Source organism: Battus philenor, unplaced genomic scaffold (assembly GCF_028537555.1).
Source record: "Battus philenor isolate CCGP_79_NKW_IND1 unplaced genomic scaffold, ilBatPhil1.0.hap1 SCAF_5, whole genome shotgun sequence".
Taxonomy (NCBI): domain Eukaryota; kingdom Metazoa; phylum Arthropoda; class Insecta; order Lepidoptera; family Papilionidae; genus Battus; species Battus philenor.
This window is the reverse complement of record NW_027181715.1, coordinates 16,411,958-16,437,882: the sequence shown is the minus strand read 5'-3', so window position 1 is coordinate 16,437,882 and position 25,925 is coordinate 16,411,958. Positions and strand designations below refer to the sequence as shown.

The following is a 25,925-nucleotide window of genomic DNA, read 5'->3' as shown; positions in this document are numbered from 1 at the left end:
CTGATGGTTTTTGAGGACGACATGATTAAGGTTACGGGAAGTCGCTGAAACTGAAAAATTTTGACAGACCATTCGGAGCGGCCACATATGTACAATACCCGACGATAAATATGGCACATCGACCTTTGGAAAGAGACAATCGGCTAATTTCGGCTTCGTACAGCGTTACCGCTGTCGCACGAAATACAAACAGTTCGGTATCTATTAGAGCTGTTAAAACAAGTATGATCTGCTACTTTTGATAATTATTTTTATTCCGCAGGGACATCGAAAACGGAATGAAGTAAACTCCGTTATTTTTACACACCCGCATAAATTTATTAAGCGTGATGACTTTGAAAATTCGAAGATTTAATATTCTTAACATGTAACACTTTCTTGTCGAATATGCGCCAATTAAGCGTAAATGTACTATCATGTCTCATTAGGAAACTTCTGTCGATGATAGCAGTTGGCAATGCCGTCTGCGGCCGCCCCAAATTGGTCTGTCATAAATTTATAACAATAAATCCAGTGACACACTAAACGCATTATATGTACTATAAAATAATATAAATATAAAAATATGTACGAGTATGTATGTATTAACTATACAACAACAGCGAGGAATGGTAGCTTAGCGTTGAAAACTGAGACTTGCGATTATAAGTCTCGGGTTTGATTCTCAGGATACAGTCTCATATATTATTGCCACTTCTCACAAATATGTTTCCATAGGAGGGCAGCAGTGTCCATATCATAATACTTCGATCGCCAACTCTCCTGCCAAGTGTGGCGATTATGTTATATCACACCTTAGATATCTTTGGGAGGCCTTTGCCATGCAGTGGGTGTGTATGGACTGAAACGATGACTTCATCTTACAACTAATGTGATGTCGCCTTGCAACGGCCGATAGTCACACAAGCGGTATGTCCCACCTATTGCCACTCCAAATAAAAAAAAATTCTTAGAGCTACATCCGTGATATTGGTTCTTCAAACATATATTTTCATATAAATAGTACCAAAACTGCAAAATACATAAAACTGTGATAGAGAATAATTATAGGATAAGTAATAATAATGTAAAATAAAAATGTAGAATAAAAAAATTGTAAAACGAAAAATGTAATAACAAAAGAGGAAAGAATGAAAGATTGAACAGAGCAAAAGAGAAAGATAGAAGAACTGTAGCATGAAAGATAGATAATAGACCGAAGAGACAATAAAGTACGAAAGAAGAAAAGAAAATAAAAACACTATGTGAAAAAATAAATTGCAAATAATGTCCCTGTCCCACCATAAATAGGGGTACGAGAGGCGCCCAATAGCGGGGGTCGTAAAAAAAAAGTATTTAAAAAAACTCAAAACTTTAATAACAAAAATATTCTTTCCACTCCAATAATGCTATAGAATGTGATCTCTTACCTTCAAATTACATGTATGCTAACACGTGCATTTTTCAAAAATGGACCTAAATTCTAAGATCTTTTCATTATCGTTTTTGTGTTATAAATTTATTACAGTAACATAAAACTAAGGATCCGCAGACGCGGTCACTCAGTGTGTCAATGTCTTTATTTTGTCTTCTACTAGAAGTGAACCGTTGTTGATATTAGTTCGGTTTTATCAGATAAATCTACATTCGCTATAGCATCTGTCTGAAGCCAGATTAATAAACTTTAAATTAATATAAATATAATAAGCAAAGTGTCATTTATATTTATATATTATTCGTTGATACTGCAACATGCACAAATAAAAAAGTGTGAAAAGGTGTTATAAACTAAGCTCAATTGGAACGATCAAACTTGACGAAGCCTTCCGGAGAATTTCGGAAATCTATCATAGAATATCCTTTATTTCCCTGACAACAAAAAATTATGCTAGATTCTTACCTTTTAAAATCTAATGATCTTCTTACAACCTTCAATCAAAACTACAGGAAAACTAAGAAAGTCGATCCTAAAGATTGATAGGCTTGTTAAGGTTGTTGGAGGACACTGGATGCAGGCTGTTTCTAGCCACTACGCAAGGACTCTAAAAATAAACTAAACTTTGATAAATAGAAATAAATTAATATTTTAACAATTTTTATTACGTTACTATATTATTTAAATAAATAAATAAACATTCTTATATTCACCTACATTAGGTATCGAGGTCTGATTGAAGATTTTTAGTTATTTTACTCAGATATATGTATCAATTTGGTAAATCTATGTAGCTATTTATTATATCACCTTGTACGCAGTTTTATTTATTTTCATACTAAATATTGAAATAACTTTTACAGATAAACATTGTTACATGACTCGTTGATGTCTAATACACAAGTAACTTAGTAAGTGACTTTTAAACATTTAATAAAAAGAGTTGGTATTTAAAAGTGGTTAAGATTTAAAATTTTATTTATAAATTTCATTTTGTTTATTTACTAATTTTAAGTTTAAGTTGGTCGAAATTCATGTGCCTTGGTTTATTGATTCATTTACATGATTTATAAGTGATGGGATCGTAAATATTAATATATATATATGTAGTTATATATACATATATATATATATATATATATATATATAGTTATATAGTTACATATAGCATCTCTGTTTGTGGTAAAAAATAAAACACATCTAGTGTTCGTACAAAAAACGCTATCACAGTGTATGGGAAAGAATTGGAATAAATCTTGTACTAAAGCAAAATAATTTATCTCATGCTTTCTGACAGGATACACCTAACACCATGTCGCGTATTTTAAAAGATGACTTGGGATATGCAACCTATAATAAATACAATGATGATTTCTTAACAGATTATTTAAAAAAATAGGGTGGTAAAATCAAAACAACTACTTAAGCGATACGCAAAGGAAGGTCAGAGAACAATTTTTTTACGGATGTTAAATACACATTGTAAAAAATTATCAAATTTAAAGAGCAACTGTAGAACTTATGAGCGGATCTTCTGGATCTTTCTGTATGGTAGCTTACAACTTAAAAAATTTAAAATAATCGACGATTCAAAAGTGCATATAAATGCGTACTTAAATATATTTTGATTCATTGCTAGCTTAAATAGATATCTTTTGATTTTATTTCATTTATTTACTAATATCTATCAACATGCAGTATGGAATGCCATAATAAAACTAACTCACACAAACGTTGTACGCGTGAAACAGGACACTCACACGCAAACGCCTGCATGGTCGCATTACTAGGTTAGTGTTACACTTGTTTATGTCTTTTCTATCCAAGTTTATAACAAAACAAGAACGTTTGTAAACACATTGAAGCAACTTAACCTAATTACTTAGTTTATTACAATAATTATAAGGTAATAGACTAATGCATTGCATTTGCATTCAGTAAAAGTTATGTTTTGATTTAGAAGTAAGTATATACATTTAAAAAACTTTTAAGTTAAACGATTTTTTGATACCCATATTGTGGAAAAATATGTACCTAGTCCGCCATATTGGAACGGCGTCCATCTTGAATTTTAAATTTTGACATAATCATCGTGTTTTACTAGTGTAACCCTATCATTTGATACCCATATTGAGGGGGTTAAGGAACAATACGTAATCCGCCATTTTATATCAGCGGCCATCTTAGATTTATAATGTTATTGATTTTATTATATTGTATTGTCATCTAAATTAAATGTGTGTACCAAATTTCAGATCAATCTGACAACGGGAAGGTACTTAAATTTCAATTTCTAATTTTGATCCAAATAAATTCCGTACGGGTCGAAGTAAATAAAACCGTTTAATTACGACAATCTATATTCCATAGACATTTGCGTCCGTGCCTTTTTTGAACAACTACGTATATTATTGACGATATTTTTTCTAAAACTTCTCAAATTAATATTGAGAAGGATTGTGCATTTCTTTTTTACTTGTTTTATAGTACAAATTTTTTTTTTGTTATTAGTCGATTTTTATTATTAGTACATTAAATGATTAAATAAGGTGTTCACTCTGAAATACGTTTTATTATTAGGATATATATTCAAAAGGCATTAGCGTCCGTGTCTTTGTTTTAACTGCGTTTAACATTCCTGAAATTGTATATTTGCTTATGTCTTCGCGTGTTACAATGTTTAAGTCTTTTAAACTTTCTAACTTAAAATTAAGAAATATTGTGCTTTTCATTTTTACTAATCTTAAAGTATAAACTTAAATTTTATTTTTGTAAGTAATCTAATGTTTATTATTAACAAATTAAATTAATAAATATGATAATCACTTCGAAATACGTTTAATTTATTGATTTTAACATTCATGTTTAATATTTCCATTTTTTTTTGGTTCATTTATTTGCAAGTTCTTTACTAAGTTAAATACTAAATTGAGGTACTAATTATTATGATTTTTTTGAATAACTGACATCTAGTTTGTTTTTAAAAACGAACTAAAATATTATGTTTTTAAAAAACATTTACATGTAAAAATTTTAAAAGTTTATGACATTATCTATACTGGCCAAAATATTTATTATATCAACGAAACTTCAATACATACATACATATTTAGTAATTTTATTACAATTTTCTTTGATATGCCAATAAAATTATATCGAGTGTAATAACTCGTGTATCGATATCTCTATCTATCATGCAAGCAGCTATTTACGGTATTTCTTGACGAAGTTGAATTATAAATGAATATATCTGCCATAAACCAGCGTATTAGCAAGTTGAAATGTTGAGGATAGACTACAATAGAGCACAGAACAGATGGCCGCTGGCTTAAGGTTCTAGAGCAAAGACCACGGCAAGCGAAGCATAGAACTTCCTTCCACAATGACAGATCCAGAAGACAGATCCTATTCTAAATACATAAAAGAGGCCTTTATTTAACAGTGGACAGTATTTATTTTTTAATATACGATAATATCGAACGCATATACATAAAGAAACACTTTCCTATGAACGTATGTTTGAGTAGAAAAAAAGTAAGAAAAGAACACCGTATTAGCGAACACGTGCTATAATAAAAAGTTGACAATTGTCACCCACTGGTGCAAAACGCGTACCGTTCTTAATCCAACCTTAAAGCTTTGGATTAAGGTCCACTGTTAAATAAACTGATCGGTTCATTTTCTATTTGCGATGTAAGTGAATTTTTTCCTGTTACATTTTGTTTTGAAGGGTCACACCGTTTATGTGTAAATTTTAATCGACATCTTTTACTATTCAATGTCTCAAAGGTATTATTTAAAATATATTTTTTGTAACACAAATTTACTTTTAAAAATAATAATTTTAGAAAGACATTTATTTATGTTTATCCTAATATGTATACGAAGGAATTATATATAAGAAAAGGACCAATATTTAGCCACTTCCGCACATGCAGTGGTAGTCGTGTAATAAAATGCTAAAAGTTTGGCACTAATCTATGTAACATAACTCCTGAAGATGTCCCGTGGAGGGGTGAAACACGTGTTAAGTAATTTGGCGGTGGCGGTTGTGTGATTCGCATTGTATGCCGCATACGCATTTATCAGCGGGCTGGCGGGCGGTGCATTTCATTGCACGACTACCACTGCATGTGCGAAAGTGGCTAAATATTGGTCCTTTTCTTACTTAGGATGGACTTCCGCGAGGTAATGCCTGATTTCATTAAATACGTACACCTACCTCTAATCTCCTATCTCTAATCATCCTGTATAAATTGATCACAATTTTAAGGTATATATGAATTAATCTTTACGAATGGAATTAGACAAACCAATATATACAGTACAGTACAAAATCTGCACACACCGAAGTTAAAAACAATCAATTTTAATTTGAATTTTTAAAACTCCTTTTCTATCGAATCATTTTTATGGGGTGTAACATACATTTATTGACAACAAATCAGGTCAAATTCACTAGAATATAAATAACCAATCGTAAAAGTAAAGTCAAAAGTTATAAGCAGTTTCTTTTACATTCTGACTGCTCATTTAAACAAGTACATACGCATTTGTTTACAGTTGAATTTAGTCGATAATATTCCGTCTAATTTATTCCATTGCGCGGTACAACGCCGTTTCACCTGCGAGTCGCGGCCGCTCGCATTTTCAACTCGAAATGGAACTAAAACCAATGATATCCATCACGCGGGGTGCTTGACCCTTGTCACTATGTACAGGTGGCATCGCACAACTGTTAAATTTTCGATATTTATCAAGTGGCATTTAGATTTTATGTAAATTATTTACCCTTAAAATGTTAGTGCTAATTTTGTGAAAATTCTTGTATTCCTATAACGCGTCTATGATTATTTTGCATAATTTTAATAAAAATTAAACATAAAATACGTATGTTCAACATTGTCAACTTTTAACAGAACCATTATTGATCAACTTATTATCTTTTTTTTTTAATTTCTCTAATTCGCAGGGTGTTATAGTTGTGGAGATGAAGCAGGAAGAAACTATACAACAACACACCTTTTAATAAAATTTATTACAGATTTATACATATACACTTTATCAGATAAAAGCCTAAATGAAATCAAAATAATCAGGTGACATCAATGCCAAGGCTAAGAATAAGAAACCTTTAAGTATTTGTTTATAGAATAAAATATACAACCTCTATAGTTAATATAATCGACATTTCAAAAGCGCGTGTAAATACGTAGTTATAAAGTAATGGAATACATTGTTAAAAAAATAGCATATTGTTGGGCCAAAAATATTCTACTCTGAGGTCCAATAATAGTTAACGGATTATACCAGGGGTTGCCAACCTTCGACTCACAAGTGTCATGCGCATGACACTTGTTTTTCGTTTTGATTAATCTTCCAAATATTTCAATTTTCAAGAAGAATAATTTTATTCGACTTTTAATATCGTTAAAAACACCGACATTAACTAAGGAGCGTCTAAAATAATTACTCAATAAATTTTAAATAATTATCGATACATAATTTATAAAATTTAGATTTATTATCGTATAAACAAATTGTAAAAATTTTTTTTTTCACGAAAAATTTTTAATTTAAAAAAATACCTTATTTATTTACTTTATTAGATATAAACAGTAACAAAAGACAGTAAGAAAGTACAAACTTAGAAGCTTAGAAATATAAAATTAGTTACAGTTGTTACCTTATAACTATCTCACTGAGAACACATAATGATTTATAGTCAAACAATGAAAAAACAAATAAAAACATTACTAAACAGGGATCAAAGACTATGGTTTATATATTTATATTATGGTTTAAATTGCATTGTATGTACTCAATAATTTCGAACGAAATTGTTTTTTAAAAGATACGAGAGAGCACGAGAATATATCAATATCACTAACATATGAATTGTGGAGGTCACACATTTTGTATAAGGGTGCACGTTTACCGATATTTGTCCTAGCCAAATATCCTTGGTTTATCAAGAAGGTTGGGTACCCCTGAAGTACATACAGCCTTAATCAATTAAACGAAGAACACTAGAACACCACACGTGCATGTCAGTCAGTATAAGGGTAACTCTGCGACCACATTTCACAGCGAAAAGACAGTAGCCAGGTGATAATGGGACCGCGGTAAACATTAACGTCCCATTAATTAAGTACAACGCATACTTTTAAGTTATTTTTAACATGACATAAGTTATTGTTGACTTTATATATGGAACCAATTATTGGCTCGCTCATATACGTACATTTTACGTAATTTCTCTTACAATATATATTAAACCTAAAGGTTTTTCCTGTATAATTGTAAAAGTAAATAATTACAAAAATAAAACTGTTTTTACACTTTTTATTACGTTCAAACTTTTTAAAAGCAGTAGAAAGCTGCTCAATTTGATTTAAACTAGAATCAAATTAAACTTTATATTATAACATTTTTTATTATTTCTCGTTAATAAATTCCGCTTGGGATACCTCTTCGCTGCGGGGACAATATTATACTGGACTACTAGCTAAAACCCCCACGAACTTATTAGAAGCCTTTTGTTAAAACTACGGAAATGCCTTCGAATAATAACGTTGCATTAACAGCTTAACTTCGGCTTCTCTTTCGTTTTAATAGTAATAATACTAAAATAATTCATAAATTAAAATATAAAATATATTATAATAGCAACTTATCAGTAACAACAAAATTAAAGCTTCGAATCCATTACCATTCTAAAAAAAGTTTTGGCGCCCAAAGCCGGGCAGTACTGACTTATCTGAAACCTATGATCTTTTGAACGATAATAGATGAAAAAAATTCTTCCAAACAACATTCACGGCGCTGTCTTATATTTCTTATGTTATCTGTGATTAAAGTTGTAGAATCAATGAAAGTAACTTATTTAACACCTTGGTTTAATGATTATTTAACTAATGAAAGAAAAAATAAAACATATATTTATTGTCTCGAAAAGGATTTATATTTCAAGTTGAGATCCTTGATTCTTTCGAGAACTTTGATACTAATGAACATGTAACTAATGGTTGATTCTCTTCATTATCAAGGGTTGGCAATTTAAATCTAAACTTAACTAGAGATAAAAAAACAAGAGAATCTCGGGACTAAGTTTCGTGCTCTCCCTGATCGCCAAGGTCGCGCGATGTCAAGGCTCGGGCGCGGGTCAACGACCCTTTCCCGTTAACGGTTCGATCCCGGGCTATCCCGGAGAGAAAAAAAAACCACCGGGCATCGACCGCGAAGGCGGACCGCATAACAACACTCATATTTTTTCGAGTACGGATGTCTGCATTATTTTTTATTTAAAACTAGCTGCCTCCACCGATTTCGTCATGTTATTGACTCGTCGCAATAAATAAATAAATACATTTAAAAAACTTTTAAGCTAAACGGTTTTTTGATACTCATATTGTGGTGGTTGTGGAAAAATATGTACCTAGTCCGCCATATTGGAACGGCGTCCATCTTGAATTTTAAATTTTAACATAATCATCGTGTTTTACTAGTGCAGCCCTTTCATTTGATACCCATATTGAGGGGGTTAAGGAAAAATATGTAATACGCCATTTTGTATCGGCGCCCATCTTACATTTAAAATGTTATTGATTTTATTATATTGTTTTGTCATCTAAATTAAATGTGTGTGCCAAATTTCAGATCAATCTGACAAAGGGAAGGTGCTTAAATTTTAATTTCTAATTTTGATCCAAATAAATTCCGTACGGCTCGAACTAAATAAAACCGTTTAAAAACATATGAAACATATCATATAATAAGAGATTACACGCTAAAATAAGATTTCACTGCACGATGTTTTATAGTTTCGATTGAAATCAAATATTTGACAATAAAATGCAAGTGTTAATATATATTGTGTTTTGAACGATAAAATAAATGAATTGTTATGACACATTGTTTACCTTTTCATTTTTTTATGTTATCTCTATAAAAAAAGGCTTCAAAGGGGCTATTTACAATCACATCGTATAAAATTACAACTAGGAAACGTATTACACTGATTCAATTTTTCTATCTTTCAATGCGACTGGAAAATAATTTCTTGAAGTTCAAATTCTGATTGGACAGATAGTAAATTATAATTCATTTGAATGTGTAGCAATCTAAGTTTTGAAAAAACTTATATATATACACATTAATTGATTTCAAATATGCTTGACATTCACCCATTTAAAACTTTTACATTAATATATACATAACAGATATAAAAGAACAGACTTCCCCGCGAAGTAATTGGCTGTATGTAAGATTTTTGAAAATGGAACGCCGTTATTTTTTCAAACACTAATTACCTTCAGGGGCGTAATTACTAACACAGTTTGCGCGGAATAAATTACGAATAACAGTAATAAACATTATAAAAACTCGAACGCCTTTATGATACGTATGTAAGGTTAAACTTTCAAGTTTAATACATACTTACCAGGTAATATAAGACTAGTGGGCAATCCTAGCCCAGTGGTAGAGGAATAAGACTTCCGAACGCGGGTCGCCGATTCAATTTTCAGAATTAAATCTTATTTTAATTTCACTCTGTGCAATTATTACATAGGATTGCAACATCCTGTAAGTTGCCAGAGAAATGGCAGCAGCGTCCTTTGCATACCATAATAACACTGCAATTGCCAAATCAACTGCCAAAATAAAAAAAATAATATTTAAAAAAAATAGTACGCAAATTCCTCACCACACTAATAAACAATAAATTATCTGTACTCGTAATTTTTCAATTACACGCAATCCATTGCGCGCTGATTTATCTGATACACCAATACTGTACCTGTCAGGCCAGCCTCGTTCTATCATTGGCGAATTGATGATAACGAATGATGGCTACAACGGTACATGCCATTACGCATGTATTAATACTGTAAAAAAGATGTCTTCTTTTATTGTAGGTTAACAAAAATGTTTTACAAATCTTTTTCATTTTAATTTATTAAACACAATTTTTGTCTATTTTAGTATCAATTAGATGTAATGGAAGACTTTGTAGTGGAAGCTATTGGCCTGTGGCGTTCAAATGTAAAAAATAATTTACTAATTAAATGTAAAAAAAAATATTAAATAGTGTAAATACTAAGCGATACGGCAATAAAACGACAATTTTATATTTCATCTAGTAAACTGTTAAACATGCGAATTTTCAATAGTCAGAGTATTTTCGGAATTTTTCAAATTTTTCAATTTTTTGAATACAACCTTCTACAAAATCATAAAAAACTTATAGAAATGATTTAAGTAAATAGATGAAATATTTCTCCAACTATGGCTGAACAAGTAAAAACGCCACTGCAAGAGATTTTAAGCATGCAGAGGAATGTATATTTCATTCCATTTTAATTTTCTTCTTCTGTCATTAGTTGCTGTAAATAATTTAATATAAAAAAATAATCGAATGTAAGAATTAAAAATGTTCGAACTAAATAAAGCATAATTGATTATGTGACGAAAGAAAGATAAAATAACATAAAAAATGTCCGTAATAAGGACTAAATAGTTGACAAATAAATGCCACGGTACAAAGTTCCTACCTACACCCACAAAAAAAAACCCGTTGAACTAACGGTACTGCTACAAGCGGATAGATTTTATATTAGGCAATTAGTATCAATAGGCCACGAGAGGGGGTGTTTACTATACCCTATGTGTTTATTCAAAACATTATTTTAAAAGCACGAGACCGGACCGTTTTCTGGTCTTTAAGACCGCATTCGATCAGTAGATATCGCGACGTCTGGTCCGAAGTGAAAAATTAAAAAGTAACACTTTTTTTATCGTCTCTAAAACGCCGTGTAGAAAACATAAGTGTTAATTTCGTTTGAAAGTGAAACAGTGAACGCATGTTATGGTGTTAAGCAAATTTTTACAAAAAAAATAAAGTACGCAAGCAAAAAGTTTATGTGTGAGTTTATTTAGTTTTTTTTTTTTTTGAAAATGGAATTGTTTTCTTTTGTATAAATTTTCATAGTATATATTTATGTATGTGAAGTTATATGTTATCTATTTATATATACAACAGTATAGACAGATTGTAGAACGTTGGAAGAAATGTCCCACTAACACACTTGCTGGCACCAAGTGAAGCGAATTCACGAGAGAAAAAAAAAATCGAATCGAAAATTAATTTTTAGGCCAACCCACACGGCGCCCGCATTGAAAAATTTGTCGCCCGAAGAACGAGATAGTAGATACGGCCTCAACGAGAGTGAAAGAGGGAGGTAGATTCGAAAGAGGGCCGGCTAACGGTACACACGCGGAAGTGTGTCAGTAGCGTAAGTCGAACTCCGACGGCGGTAGGCTGTAAGCGACTGTAAACGAGCATCGGAAACGCAACCTTGACCCTAATAGCGGAGAGTTTAAAGTCGCGTAGCTGCCATCTGGTTTTCGTTTTCCACTGCGATGATTCACTACAATAGCGATGTCCGCTTCTGCTGTAGTTAGACAGGCACGGTGTTTAACCTACCTCAAGGCTGGACCATGTTTTGCCGCCGAAGCCTTATCAAACTTATCTAAACATATATATTTATCTATTTCAACACTTCTTATACAATCTATGTATAACTGTGAGCAATTTATCGTTTGGGAAGGTAGATGAAACAAGTTAATATCATAAAAGAATAAAAATAAAATGGAGAATAATCACTGAAATTAAACTACACTATATAAATATACTAATGGCTAAAATATAAGACATATTACAATCAAATCCAAGCGACAGCTTCCAAACCTTCGCTTTGAATGCGCAACGATGCCTGATCATCCTAATATTGTGGCGGAGCGGGCGATTATAAGGAGGTCCAACAAACTTGCAACCAAAAAGATTAGAGTTTTAAGACAAAAACTTAATAAAGTTCACTTTAATTAGTTAAATTTAACTGCAAGAGTTCTAAGCGCGTTGTGTATACAGGGTGATTTGTTATAATTGTAATAGAGATATACCTCATTCGTAAGCAAAAATGTTTAAAGATGTTACACCTATTTACGATCACCCTATATAGATTTATCACTATTAATGTAATATATACATTGATTTATTCTTTCTATTTGAATTCGAGTGGCCAATAACTTTTGGCACTACAAAGTTTTCAGGAACAGATAATAAACAGTATATATAATACCATTGTTTTTCATACATGCTGTGGCAATTAATGTGTGATAAAAATTTTAATTGTCACAGTTCATCTGAAATGGCAGTGATCAAAGCACATGACTCATGTATCCGATAGACGTTCAAGCCTCGAAGGTTCTAGAGTCTTGTTTAATTGCTAAGTGGATGTTATAGACCAGTAAGAGCCGAAGCTGAAATCTCCTCGTGGATACTCTTGGAACTTCCGTTGAAACTTATCAGTCTGCCAATCTTATTGAATAGTATATAGTGGCCCGAGCTGGGACTCCCTCTTGAAGTATCTAGGGGAGTACCAAGTATGAGCAAGGATATTTTGTACAATAATAATTATATCACGTAATATTTTACACTCTCATCTCATTCACTACACATTATATTTCATTCCAACTCATCCTTTTCAATGCATACATCGCTTTACTTTTATCGACATCTCTCCTAGATTTTATTACTTTATTTCTTTGATTTGTAAGAGGTCTGAATAGACTCCTGCGACCTGACGCTTCGAATCCATGGATTCGCAAATGCCATTTGAGCAGTAGTGAGAATTCAGTCGAAAAAGAAAGGTAGACAATAATATGGAGAAATAAATAGTGATGAATGAAACCTATGATCAGGTTTTAAAAAAATCTCTAAGTGTAAAAATATCTACACTAAATTACTAAATAAGTATAATCTTTAACTTAGCCCGATCATTATGCACGAGACGCGACACGAGTTGACAGGCGCGTGCGCATGTCAACTCAAGAGCCACTTACTTAGATCTCGAATCTCTACGTGGTTCAAATTACAAACGTAACGGACTTGTTGGCACAAATTTTTCGACTCACTACGTCGACGCAGAATGTCGTAGATGATTTCTTTTAGGATAACAGAGATGTTCACGAATTTCTGAATACCAACCCACTTGTTGAACAACGTTTTCATTTACCGTACACAGGTACACCATAAATCAACGTCAAGCCATGTAATGGCTATTAATAAACATGTATGTCACGTAATTTTTAAAAACGTAACTGAAAAATTACAAATTTCTATAATTATATGTTATATTTATATTACGCTTTCATGCTGGTACAATTTTTTCTTCTATACACGATAGATAATTCATACTGAAAGACAAATTGTTTAAATATTTTTCTTGGATTAACCCTTATATATTCACCACGGTAGCTTGCGTCTTGACGTTGATTTATGGGACATCGTATTTGTAAAATATGTATAACAATTGTGTTTAGTATCACTATAAAAATAGCCTATAAAATTAGTTTAATATATTAATCACATACACATGTACATAAATAAAAAAGGATCCAATACTTACATATTTACGTAATTAAATTAAAATCATGTATAGGAAGATATGGATTTTTATTACACCATTTAAATAAAAAAATAATGTCGTACGTTACCTGAGAATATAATTAACAGAATTATTTATAAAAACATCTATGTGAACAGGTAATTTAAAAATTTCGAATATTTATTGAAAGTTTGTTACAAAGAGTCGAAAAGAATTAGAGAAATTTAGTCAAATTTAGTTTTCCTATCTATACCGAATTCAAAATATTTTAATCATTTAGATACAGATTTAAACACAGTGTCCATATTTTTTTTATTGTCATACACAACCATACATATTATTACTATTATGTTTTTAAATATATTTTTAATTGCTTTTAGTTGCCATCCAAAAAAGTTAAAAACTTTACTTTTTCACCTACTTTCATTAAAATTTATTTTATGACAAGCTTGAATGTTAAAATTATTCTTTGACAATATCGAGACTACATAGGTAAATATAATCGTAATTTGCTTTTAATATAAGTTATTACTGTTGTATTCCACGTAGTTTTTACATTTTTTAATTTTATAATAATTTCTATTATTATCCAAAAGTTATCATGTTATTTTAATTAAGCGCATATTAATTCTTTAAATATAACAATATATAGAGAAACTTTTATTATTTTTTAATTATATCAAAGCTTGAGTAATCAAATAATTAATATTTATGCTATGTCATGAATAATTATAAATCACGAACACTGAAAATGTAAAAATGTCTATCAAGTAACGCCATCTAGTGAAGATTATACTCAACTATATATTTAGGAAATAATCGATTTTTTTCGTAATTGCATTGATTATGTATTAAAATCTCCTTACGAAATAAATAACTATTATGTACAGTAAATGCACATTATTTAAGCAGTTTATAGTTTAAAAAAACCTTTTTGATCGATAAATACTGACCGATCTAGATTTTTAACGACAATTTACATAAATAGTCAAACATTTTCTAAAAACTTTGAAGTTACTGTACTATTTTGTACATTTAATCAACCATAAAACTTCTTGCAAAGTATATGATAGTTTATATAATCACTAAAGCCTTGCTATAAAGTGACCAAAAAAAATAATATTTAGTTTTATATATTTGTAAACAAATGGCTTTGAAAGCAGTCATATTAGAATCTGTACTCATGACATGACATTGCTCGATATGTTGATTAGAAATAAAAACTTGTTAAAAATGTAGTCGCGTGAATTTAACTTAAGAAAGCGACATTACTTTTCGGTCCATCTATACCTGTATTGTTAAACTTTATTAAAAGACGTTTAGTTGTGGAGTTTCTTCCTGCTTATTCTTCACAACTATACCTTGCGTAGCAGAGTAGCGATAAAAAAACATCGACTAAAAACCGTAAAAAGTTGTCGATAAAATAAAAGTTCTGTTAAAAGTTCCAATATTAAATAAAATAATTTTATCTTATCTCTATCATAGTACATTAACCATAAATATATTTGTAAATAAACCACTACAAACCACTCTAAGCTATTATTTAATTCTATCAATAGGTGGCGCTTATGGCCTAACGTAAATTTTATGTTAAGTTGTAAATTATAAATGATTTTAATAATCTAATACAGAGTTCCCCAAACTTTTTTGTATCGTGGACCCCTTGCCAATTTTTTACTTCATAGGTACTTTTATTAATCATGTAAATGTTTTGATATTATAAGATAGTATGACGTAAGTAAATAGATACTATTAGTGTATGTGTTGAGATCCACTATCGTGGACCCCCATTTTCATTTCATGGACCCCCAAATTTTTTTTCGCGGACGTAGACCCCTTGCAGGTTGACATGGACCCCTAGGGGTCGATATAGATCACTTTGGTAATCACTGATCTAATATTACAAAGCTATTTTTACTTTGAATTTAATCATAATTTAAAAAAGTGCACTGATTTTGATATAAAGACCGTAAGATGTGACACGAGAATAAATTACAGAAAGCTATTAGAGATAGTTAAACTGTATATCTTGTGTCTACGGAAGTTGACCGCGTTATTTTTAAAGAAATCGTAAGAAAAATCTATTGACACCCGCTGTGATTTGATCGCTGTCATTTCTAAAAGCAATTAACTTGAAACTAGAGTGAACTGAATTGCGTTACTTCATCGGTGATCTATTTTTTTTACTTTTCGCTTTTCATTTATTGTGCAAAACGTTACAGCGTTAAACGTGAGAGGTTTGAACTTTGTTGATACTATGTCTTGATTAATTTATACATACTACCTCATCGGTTGTTGTTAAGAAAAAAATGATAAATAACATAGGTATCCTATATTCTGCAGCGATTTTGACTAGAGAGGACGAAAAAGAGGATTTTTCAGGGATGCCCTGGCAGGGCTATTGAGGGTTTGGCAATAATGTTCCCACGGTTTCATTATATATCGAGATTTGATAACTCGTTCTTGCCATACGAATAAATTTCTTCCACCAAAAATCAAAACCTGTACAAGTGTTTTATGAACTTGAATAAAATAGGATGTTATATATACAATGTGTTTGTTTCGCGTTTACTGAAAGCAGACGGTTCGTAGAGGGATTGCAGAAGAATAAGGATATTTATTCTGTCAGCTGCGAGTCATTAACAAGTTGAAATGACAGTGGTCAGGTTACATAGCGAGTATGGCAGAAGTGGGCCGTGAGGTTGAAGGCAAGAGAACGTCCTTCCACTTTGCTAAAGTTGTCGGGTAGTAATTGTTCTTCTTCTTCCATCCCTTTTCCCTTTATTTGGGGTCGGGTCTCCTTATCAATTTGCGCCAGGCCACTCTATCCTGGGTTGTCTCTTCAAGTTGAAGGGTTTCCAGTTCCTTTCCGATATTAGACCACCACGTAGCTTTTGGACGCCCTCTCCCTCTTGGGAATTCTGGGAGGCTTAAGGCAGTTTTTACCACGTGGTCATCTGGTTTTCGTTGAATGTGGCCATACCATCGTAATCTCCTTTCCTGTAATTTGCTGGGGATCGGAGCTACCTTAAACTGTAAATTGTTGTTTAAATTTAATGAAATGAAGAAATATTTACATTTATATTAAGTTGATTTTTCTTATTGAAATCGTGTCGTTCAGACTAATTATATAAGTTTCACAATAATCGATTACAATCATAAATCTAATCTTTACAAAACAATTGTGATGAATTAATTCTTTTTTTAATTACAAATTAATCCGCGTAATTAATTATTGATCTATAGCATTGTCCTAAAAATTATTTATTTTATTTGAAAGCCGACAAAGTCACGTTCGAAACGCAATACGATTCTGGTAATTGTTTTTTTTTTTACTTCGGTGTTGCGCGTTCGGTCGCGGGCGACCGAATGCAATAGCTGTCTACAGAACCACTTTGCGAAAAACCCAATCAAGGCCGCGCTCTTGACGGCCGGGACAAATCTATGCTTTAATAGACAATATTTTTTTTTATTCTAACCAAAAGCCAACGCAATTCGTTGCGTGTTCCCAACCGTGCGTGTTGACATTATAGGTTACATTTTCAACGCCTTTTACAAATTAAAATGTTACAATATTTCTTACTGAAATGTTACATACAACTGTCGACATTTTTCGATACTTATTCGGCGGATTTGACTTTCAAAGCTCTGAAATCGACTATACTAAACGTTGTTTACGTAAGTTGGTTCGAAAGCTCCCTTAGGAACTTTAACTTGACGGAAGGTCCTTGTCACTTTACTTACTTTACGCTAGGACAGACACAGGAGCTGACCTCGTCTGGTATATTAATCAGTATGTTGTCTTTTTAATATGTATTCACTAAATATATCACACCATTGTAGACTTCATTTAATACTGGATAATGTTAGATTCCCATTTCATAAAAATAATGATAAAGTTGTGTAAATATTAGTATCCTTTTTCTAAAAGTCAAACAACGAAGGTCCTTAATACAATAAATATTTAATTTTTTTATAAAAATCTTTAACATATTTCGTTTAACCCGCTTATTCCTTCTTACCTTAAATCTAGATTTCTTTTCTTACGTGACTCACATGATATGTTGCTTATATCATCGGAAACCTTGAAATTGACTATGCTTGCTCATTCTACAAAATTTATGAAGAAATCTTTCACTTTTGTCACTGTAATTTATGGAACGAGCTACCAGGATCAATTAGATGCGCTAAATCGCTGTCAGAATTTAAAATAATTGTTAAAGAGCACTTCCACCTCCTCTAAAATAGGATATTGTATAGCATCTCTTAATTATTCGTATTTATGTACTACCTTTCCCACGTATACATATAGATACTTGTATATATATATACGTAAATATTTACATAGTATATATATGTGAGTATTCTTGTATATATGTATGTATATGTAATGTATGTACATGCACCCCAAACTATCATCTTTATCCATAGGTTGTCTGGTAGAGACCTCTGGTACCATATGAATTATTTATTTTCCCCCCTCTATTTATTGCACCATACACATACACAAACAAGTGTTAATATATAAATAAAAATGAAAATGGAAAATCAGATAATACTGGAAGTAGATTAATTAGAGATAAAAATCTAGATATATACAACTAAAACATGTAGAATAAAAGACCACGATATTATAGTAAATAGTATAATAAACTCGAATGGATACAAGCAACTGGAATAGTCCAGCGAATAGATAATTGAAGTTGCAGTGGACAGGTCATATATCGCGCAGCCTGAAGGTTCGACACCACGGACAACCATAACGCATCACGTCCACCCACAAGATGCAAAATGACCAGCTGGGATCCTTCTTGAAATATATAAGATCTTTGGTCCGATATTGGTCAAATAAAGGTCCAATATTGGACGTCCTGAAATTCATGAACCACGACTTCCGACCTTCATTAAGTCAACTGTCCATGTGAGAAGAAGTCGTTCACGGTTGACGGTATTGATATATCAGCGACTAGCAGTTCACTTTGATCTACACGGGTTACTTAAGTTTATACGGCCTCCGTTTTTGTGGATCTCTCGTAACTCTTACTGGAGAGAAATGGAATTTATTATAAAAAGTAATTTTTAATTAAATTTTCTTTTTTAATACTTCTTAAGTTCTTTTATTATTCTTCTGTCTACTTTTCACATTAATCAAAGTTTATTTCTTCTTTTATTATATCTAATATATAAAATTCTCGTGTCACGGTGTTCGAACTTGAACTCCTCCGAAACGGCTTGACCGATTTTTACCAAATTTTACATGCGTATTCAGTAGGTCTGAGAATCGGCTACTATCTATTTTCTACACCCCTAAGTGATAAAGATTGTTCACACTTAAAAAAAAAATTTTATTTTTTTAATGAAATTTTTTGTTTTTATTTTTTTATGATACAGTATATAAGAATACATACAAACCTAAATTTTCACCCCTCTACGATCAACCCTTATCTTACATTTGTTAATTAAAAACTTTATTTTTTTTTGCAAAACAACGTTTGCGGGATTAGCTAGTCAGTAAATAATATTTTGGTTTATCTAGGACTCTTTTCATTCCTGATTAAAACTTAAAATCAGGTGCACAATCTTCATAAGTAGAGTGGTGGGAGCCTTTCCAAAGATCGCCACGAAAGGCACTTATCGCTAATAACAACATATAAAATTAATAATACATAGAAGTACAGTAATACCCCGCTTTACGCGACCCCGTTATACGCGGTTTCACTATAACGCGAATTGCAAATTTCGCGCTCAAATGCCTCGAATTACGCGAAAGAGTGCGTATAAATATAATGTAGTCATCAACTTCTCTATGGTGTCTTGACCATCTGTCAAACAATAAAAAACAGTGTTGGGTGTTATGAACGTATTTTACAAGAACGTAAACAAAACGTTACCCAAAAGACAATAGATGTATTTTTCCGTAAAAAATAAGAGTATGTGTTGCATAAAGTGTTCCTAGAATTAAAGTTGATTAAAATGATTTGTATTTTTTTGTAATAATTTTTGACTATGTTTAATCATAAACCTCGTTATACGCGAATTTCAGTTAACGCGATTTTTTTGGAACGTATCCCTCGCGTAAAGCGGGGTATTATACTGTATAATACTGTTAAGTTAAGCTGCTGGCAAGTGAAGTAGGGGCCTCATGTCGGTTGCCGCTATCGGGCAGCCTCGATATCTACTGAAGCGGCACCGGGCACGCGCGCCTGCAACGAATTTATTCGCTGTCTTAATTTCGCACTGGACCCAAATTACAAAACGCTTAAAGACAATCTCACAACCGTATAGATTCTAGAAATAATCGAACACAATGAAATATACGATGCAGTTGATAATAAAGTCAATGTACGAATTTATTTCTCCATTGGTGAAGAACCAGTGGGTTCAAAACACATACACCAATCCCAACCGTACACGGTGCTTGTTTTACACGTTTTCGCTCTTACACGGTTTTCCAAAAAAGTTTTATTTTTTTGTTTTTATCGCACTCTACTAAATGCTACTGTGATTGAACACGTGTGCTGTGTACACATTTCACGGGGAATCCCGAACTTATGTGCTGACTTGCTGCACACGCACACTGTGTTTGTATTTCTTCGCATAAAATTAAAGTTTTATCTACAGAGAATAGTATTTGAGTGAAAGTTTCACAGTTTCAGAAAGATTTAATTTTCCATATTCGTAAATTACAAGTGAGTGCATAATATAGATTATTATAAATAAAAAAAATAGTGTTTCCGTAATATATTAAATATTTTAACTTGTCAATGTATTTTATTTTTATTTTTGTGTGTAACTAAAAATATTGAAAAAAATGACAACTGTTAAAAAGCAAAATATGCATTTTTTTGCAAGCTATTCGATTTACACGGTTTTGACTTGAAATTTTTTTATTTTCGATTTACACGTTTTTCTCAGGAGAACGTATCTACCGTGGAAATCGGGGGATAGGTATACTTATTTAAGACGAGCCGACAATTATTACATCACTAATAAGAATCCTTGATAACGATGTCTTTTAATTATATTTGAAAGTTCACTCGTTTGAAATGGCAGTGGGCGGGGAATAGTGCTCAAGTGGCGACCAGGCGACTCCTGGTAGACGCGACGTGAATAGGCTCCACAATAAGTGGATCGACGACATAGTTAAGATCTAGGGAATCGATAGATGCAGACTGAGCAGGAACAGACATCATGATGATCATTGTGCGCGCCTGATGCTTTTCAGAGGAAGTCCATGGACTAAAAATATAGGTTATACAGAAACGTTTTTTCAAAAAACGTGTTGATATTGTTTCGTATAACAACGTAGCTTCTTTTATTTACTTACCTTAAGCCAAACGACATCACAGCTATACATAAGCGAATCCCAAAGATTTTCAATAAGACAATTAGCACAACGTTCACTTTCAGATAGAAACGTAGGTGAAAAATGTTATAAACATAGACACATGATCATGTTCATGTCAGCCGATAAATGCTTACTGGAAGGCATAGGCCTCCCCAAAAATCGCCACGAGGACCGGCCATGCCCGTATCCAGCTACGTCCCGCGTTTTTGAATACGTCGTCGTGCCACAAAGTGGGGGCATTCTTACGCCTCGACTAAAGATAATAGAGTTGCATGTTTTTATTTACGATGTCAAATAAAATTGCGTTCTTTGTTCACAGACAGCGCGGCAGGGTGGCGGCTTCCAAGTATGGCGCCGGCGGCGTGTCTGTGGGCGCGGGCGTGACGCTGCGCCGCGGCATGAAGTGCGGCCCGGTGGGCGGCGCGCCGGCCGGCGACGACCTGCTGCTGGGCGGCTGCTGGCTCGACCCCAAGCTCGACGCGGCCTCCTCGCCGCCCACCTGCCACGAGCTGCTCGACTCGCTCCTCGCGCCGCCTCCGCTCGCCGAGCTTAAACCGCTTCCGCCCTTCACCGGCTATACCGGACACCTCTCCATCAACGGTATCTCCGGACACCACTACCACGCCATTGCCCAGCGCCTTCCCGAGGAGAACAACAACTTCCCCACGCAGAGCGGCTACGGCGCCGACCACGACGTGGTCTCCTCCTCGACATGCGCCGCTGACGCTGAGCCGCCCGACCTGGAGGACGTTAAGCCTTACGCCTTGGATGCCCCAGATACGAAGCCCTTCGTCACGGAGTCCACCGCCCCCGGCGCAGCAGACAGCTGCGCGCAGTCCTGCTCGCCGCCCGCCAAGCTCTTCGACGAGGGCCACAAGCAGGACATGTACGACATAAGCTCCATAGAGGACATCGCCGCCATCATTGGCTCCGCGATCGCCGACACCACCGTACCCTCGCAACCCGAGGACCCGGAGCGGAATGACTCACGCGATAGCTGGATGGACATAGACGCGTGGATCGCCGGCGCCTGCAGCCAGCACGGAGATAAAATCGTTCCGCAAAACCTCGACGAGTTCGGACTACCCGGCTCGCCACCTCCGTCGCAGACCAGTCACCACTCAGGACTCGATTTTCCTTGCAAACCGAGTCAAGACTTCGCAAAGAGCCAGGAGTTTCTCCAGAAGAACCTCGGACAAGCGGGATCGACGCTGCAGACGTTGCTAACGCACGGCTACATGCCTCTCCTGCAGAACCGGCTGCAAAACGGGCCGCCGGTGAAACAGGAGGCGCCGAGCTCGACCAGCTACGGCATGGACGTGATATCTACGTCGTCGCCTCCCGGTAACGCTGTGTCTACGACGGACGGTGTGAGCGGGTTGCTCAACGGTCGCTACGCACCGCACTATGCGCTTGGGCTTAAGTCAGACGGACTCTGTAGTCCCGACCGCCTGCTGGGCTATCCGCACGCGCACACCACCACCGTAACTCCCGCAAACAAGAGCAAGCGCAGTCGGGCAAAAGCGAAACAAGCAAGCGCCGGCATCCACGGTGCATCACTCGCCTTCCCTTCAGCGACAGCGGCGGAACTCAGCGGTCTGCTCGGAAAGGAGAAGCCCGTCCACCGCTGCGGCATCTGCAACAGAGGTTTCCTCAACAAATCCAACATCAAGGTGCACCTGCGCACGCACACCGGCGAGAAGCCGTTCCGCTGCGACGTCTGCGCGAAGGCCTTCCGACAGAAGGCGCACCTGATCAAACACCAGCAAATCCACAAGCGAATCGGCCGCGACTAGCATCCAAGCATTTCACTAGATTATAGTTGTGTGAGTGATTGAACGCGTCCTTATGTGAGCTCGTATTGGACTGTACCTATTGGAACACAAATCTCATGACAAGGTCGCGTATTATTCCGTATCTCTTTAGTATATCGCTCCTCCTAAGGCAAGTGCAATGTTAACTAGTTTTAAGATGTCTTCAGATTTATTTTCGTGTAGATAACATTGTTTATAATTTGTTACGAACTGAAGGTTGTTCTTTAAGTAATTTCACGTAATTTCATTCCATTTAGTTTAAGTACCTTTAGTTTTATCGATGTTAAATATTTCAGTGATTTTGTATTTACAAAACCCTCACTCGTTGCGTTATGTTTTCTGGATGGTAATCCTCTTCGGTCGTCCATTATTTTTCTTAGTATATTAGTGATATATCTTGTGAATATTTACTCTGTTTACCTTCTTATAGTCAAATATATTAAAAATTATTAGTTAATATCGCTTTGAATTTAATTAGTTATATATGTATATGATTAAAAGACAAAGCAAAAGAGGCTACATATATATGTTTACGATAAACTATCGTATATTACTCACTAAGTAGCTTGTATTTTCCTGTATTTTTCCATTCGCATTTCGCTAAATGAAAATGCTTCATTTCAGAGATTCGTATATATAGGTTATATTATAACAAAATTAAGAATATAAAAGATAAGTCACAAATTCATTTCTAAAAGATTGATGATGTAATAATAAGGCTCAATTTTAGATCAAAAAAATATAAACGATTAAGTTAAAATTTAATATATTCAAAAGTGTTTTAAAATTGCTCAAATGTCTGCTATTCTTACACGGAAATATAATAAAATTTTAATGTTAGATTTAAGTAAAATTATGGACATTTTTAAATCCGTTTAATTCTTATCAAACAAGCCGATAAATGCCCAGTGTAAGACAGGCCCATCCAGTGACTTGTGAAAGCAAAAACTTGATTTAAATTTAAAATAAAAGTTAAAATATACGTTTAATAATAAATAGTCGGTCTGCAATGCAGTAAGTATTAAAAAGTCCTTCGATACGCAAACACGCGATCGACGGAACTTCTCGTCCGGGAAACGAACAAAAACCAAAGGAATCCAATGTTCTAATAACTACAATCCGATCTTACGCAACCCTATCAAGAGCCGTACGAACCGAAAAAATGTATCGGCCATTTTTAAAAATGGCGCCGACGTCAAAACATTACGTCATACTGAAGGCATTATATCAATCTGGGTGATATAAAATATCTCTAATTATTGAGTAAATTCAGAAAATAATTATATGAGCCGATACATAAATATAATAAAAACATTTTAAATACTGTTCTATATAATATTCGCATTAATAAATATTGACTCAAACTTGTGATAGATTTATAAATTAACAATAAACACGTACGACCTGTATAGCTTACTTTGACTGGTCATTGTGAACATGACTTTCTAATTTAAAAAAATATATGCGTATATTTAGAGACAATTCCGAAACTAAAACATGATCGCTCGGCCATTAATTGGTTTAATTTAAATCGCTGTTCAAACTCTCAGAACATAGAAAACCTCGAGACTTCATCGATGTTATATTTTTCTTTAACAAAACTTTTATTATTTTTTAAATTAAATTTCGAAGAAAAAAATAACCATTGTATTCTACAGTGGATATATAAATAGTTTTATATGTATGATTATATATGTGTTTCTTCCGTTCTATCTTTGTATGTATAATTGTTAGATGAGTTCGTCTGCAAATGTTGTTACTCTCTATGTAGGATACTAAGGGAGTATTTACACTGTTGGATAAACGTGCGACTATGAAACGCTTGTCAAAATTATTTAAAAATGGAAGGTAATTTTTTATATATTTTTAATTCAATAACAACTTTTTAACTTTGGCATTTATAACAAAAAAAAATTTTTTTGGATTAAAAATAAGTCGTGTTTCACACTCGGCGTTTCCTTCGTCATTTGCAGATTTTAAAGAAAGTACCTTTTAATAGTTTTAATGCTAGAATATAAGTATTTATTGATAAATGTAATTTTGTAATTATTTTTTAATATAAATTGTCCCAAACCGGAATGATGTCGGATGTATCTTTATTCATGTTCGTTTCTAAAGAGTATATTAATATACGAAAATTTAGAAGTTTCTAAATCAAAATCAATCAAAATTACCTTTGAACAGATTGAAAAGATGAACGCATCATTCGTATAGGTAACGAATTATTATGTAAGGACAAAAATGTTATATTTTTTCAAGAGGTTTTCAAGTAAATAAGTAAATTTTGTAAATTATTGTAAAAATAAATGGAGATTTTTTTTTGTTAACTTACTCATTGTTTCTTTTTTCAAATATTTCAGGTACTCTAAACTTTTTTTTTTTTTTTATAGATAACTTACTGTGGAATTTAACAAAATAAATATTTTGTTAATTTTTATCCGTTTAGAATTTTTCTTAAATAAAAGAAGCCTTAGTTACATCAACTACCTACCAGTATGTCCTGTCAAAGTCGGTCCAGACATTTCAGAAATTAACTGGGAAAATACAGATGGGCAGAAAAAATTAAAAAAATGTTATTTTGGTAAATACACCTTATTTTTATTCTTATGCGTGTAGAAAAAAGCTATTGTATAAAATTATATTTTTATATTACAAACAGATATTAAAATTTTATTTATTTATTGTTTAGGACACAGATTATAAATAATTTATTAATTATAATTAATTTATTCGAATTAGTTATCTTGCATAAAGTCAACATTATTCTAATGATAAATCAACATAAATAAATACATATTTGAATAAATTTGTCGAGAAATAATTTGACATAAAATTTCATGCAGGTAAACTATATATATATATATATATATATATATATATATATATATATATATATATAT

General features: G+C 33.1%; 1 protein-coding gene across 3 annotated transcripts in view; it reads left to right on the top strand.

Moving 5' to 3' along the window:
• ich (zinc finger protein ichor) overlaps positions 1–24,586 on the top strand; it is a 58,768-nt gene extending 34,182 nt beyond the window's left edge. For all 3 annotated transcript variants that reach the window (XM_068772520.1, XM_068772522.1, XM_068772521.1), the window contains one exon: positions 21,531–24,586. In XM_068772520.1, coding sequence (XP_068628621.1) covers positions 21,610–23,007 — 1,398 coding nt within the window. In that variant the 5' untranslated portion in view covers positions 21,531–21,609 and the 3' untranslated portion in view covers positions 23,008–24,586. The remainder of the gene's footprint in view (positions 1–21,530) is intronic.
• Positions 24,587–25,925: the final 1,339 nt, after the last annotated feature.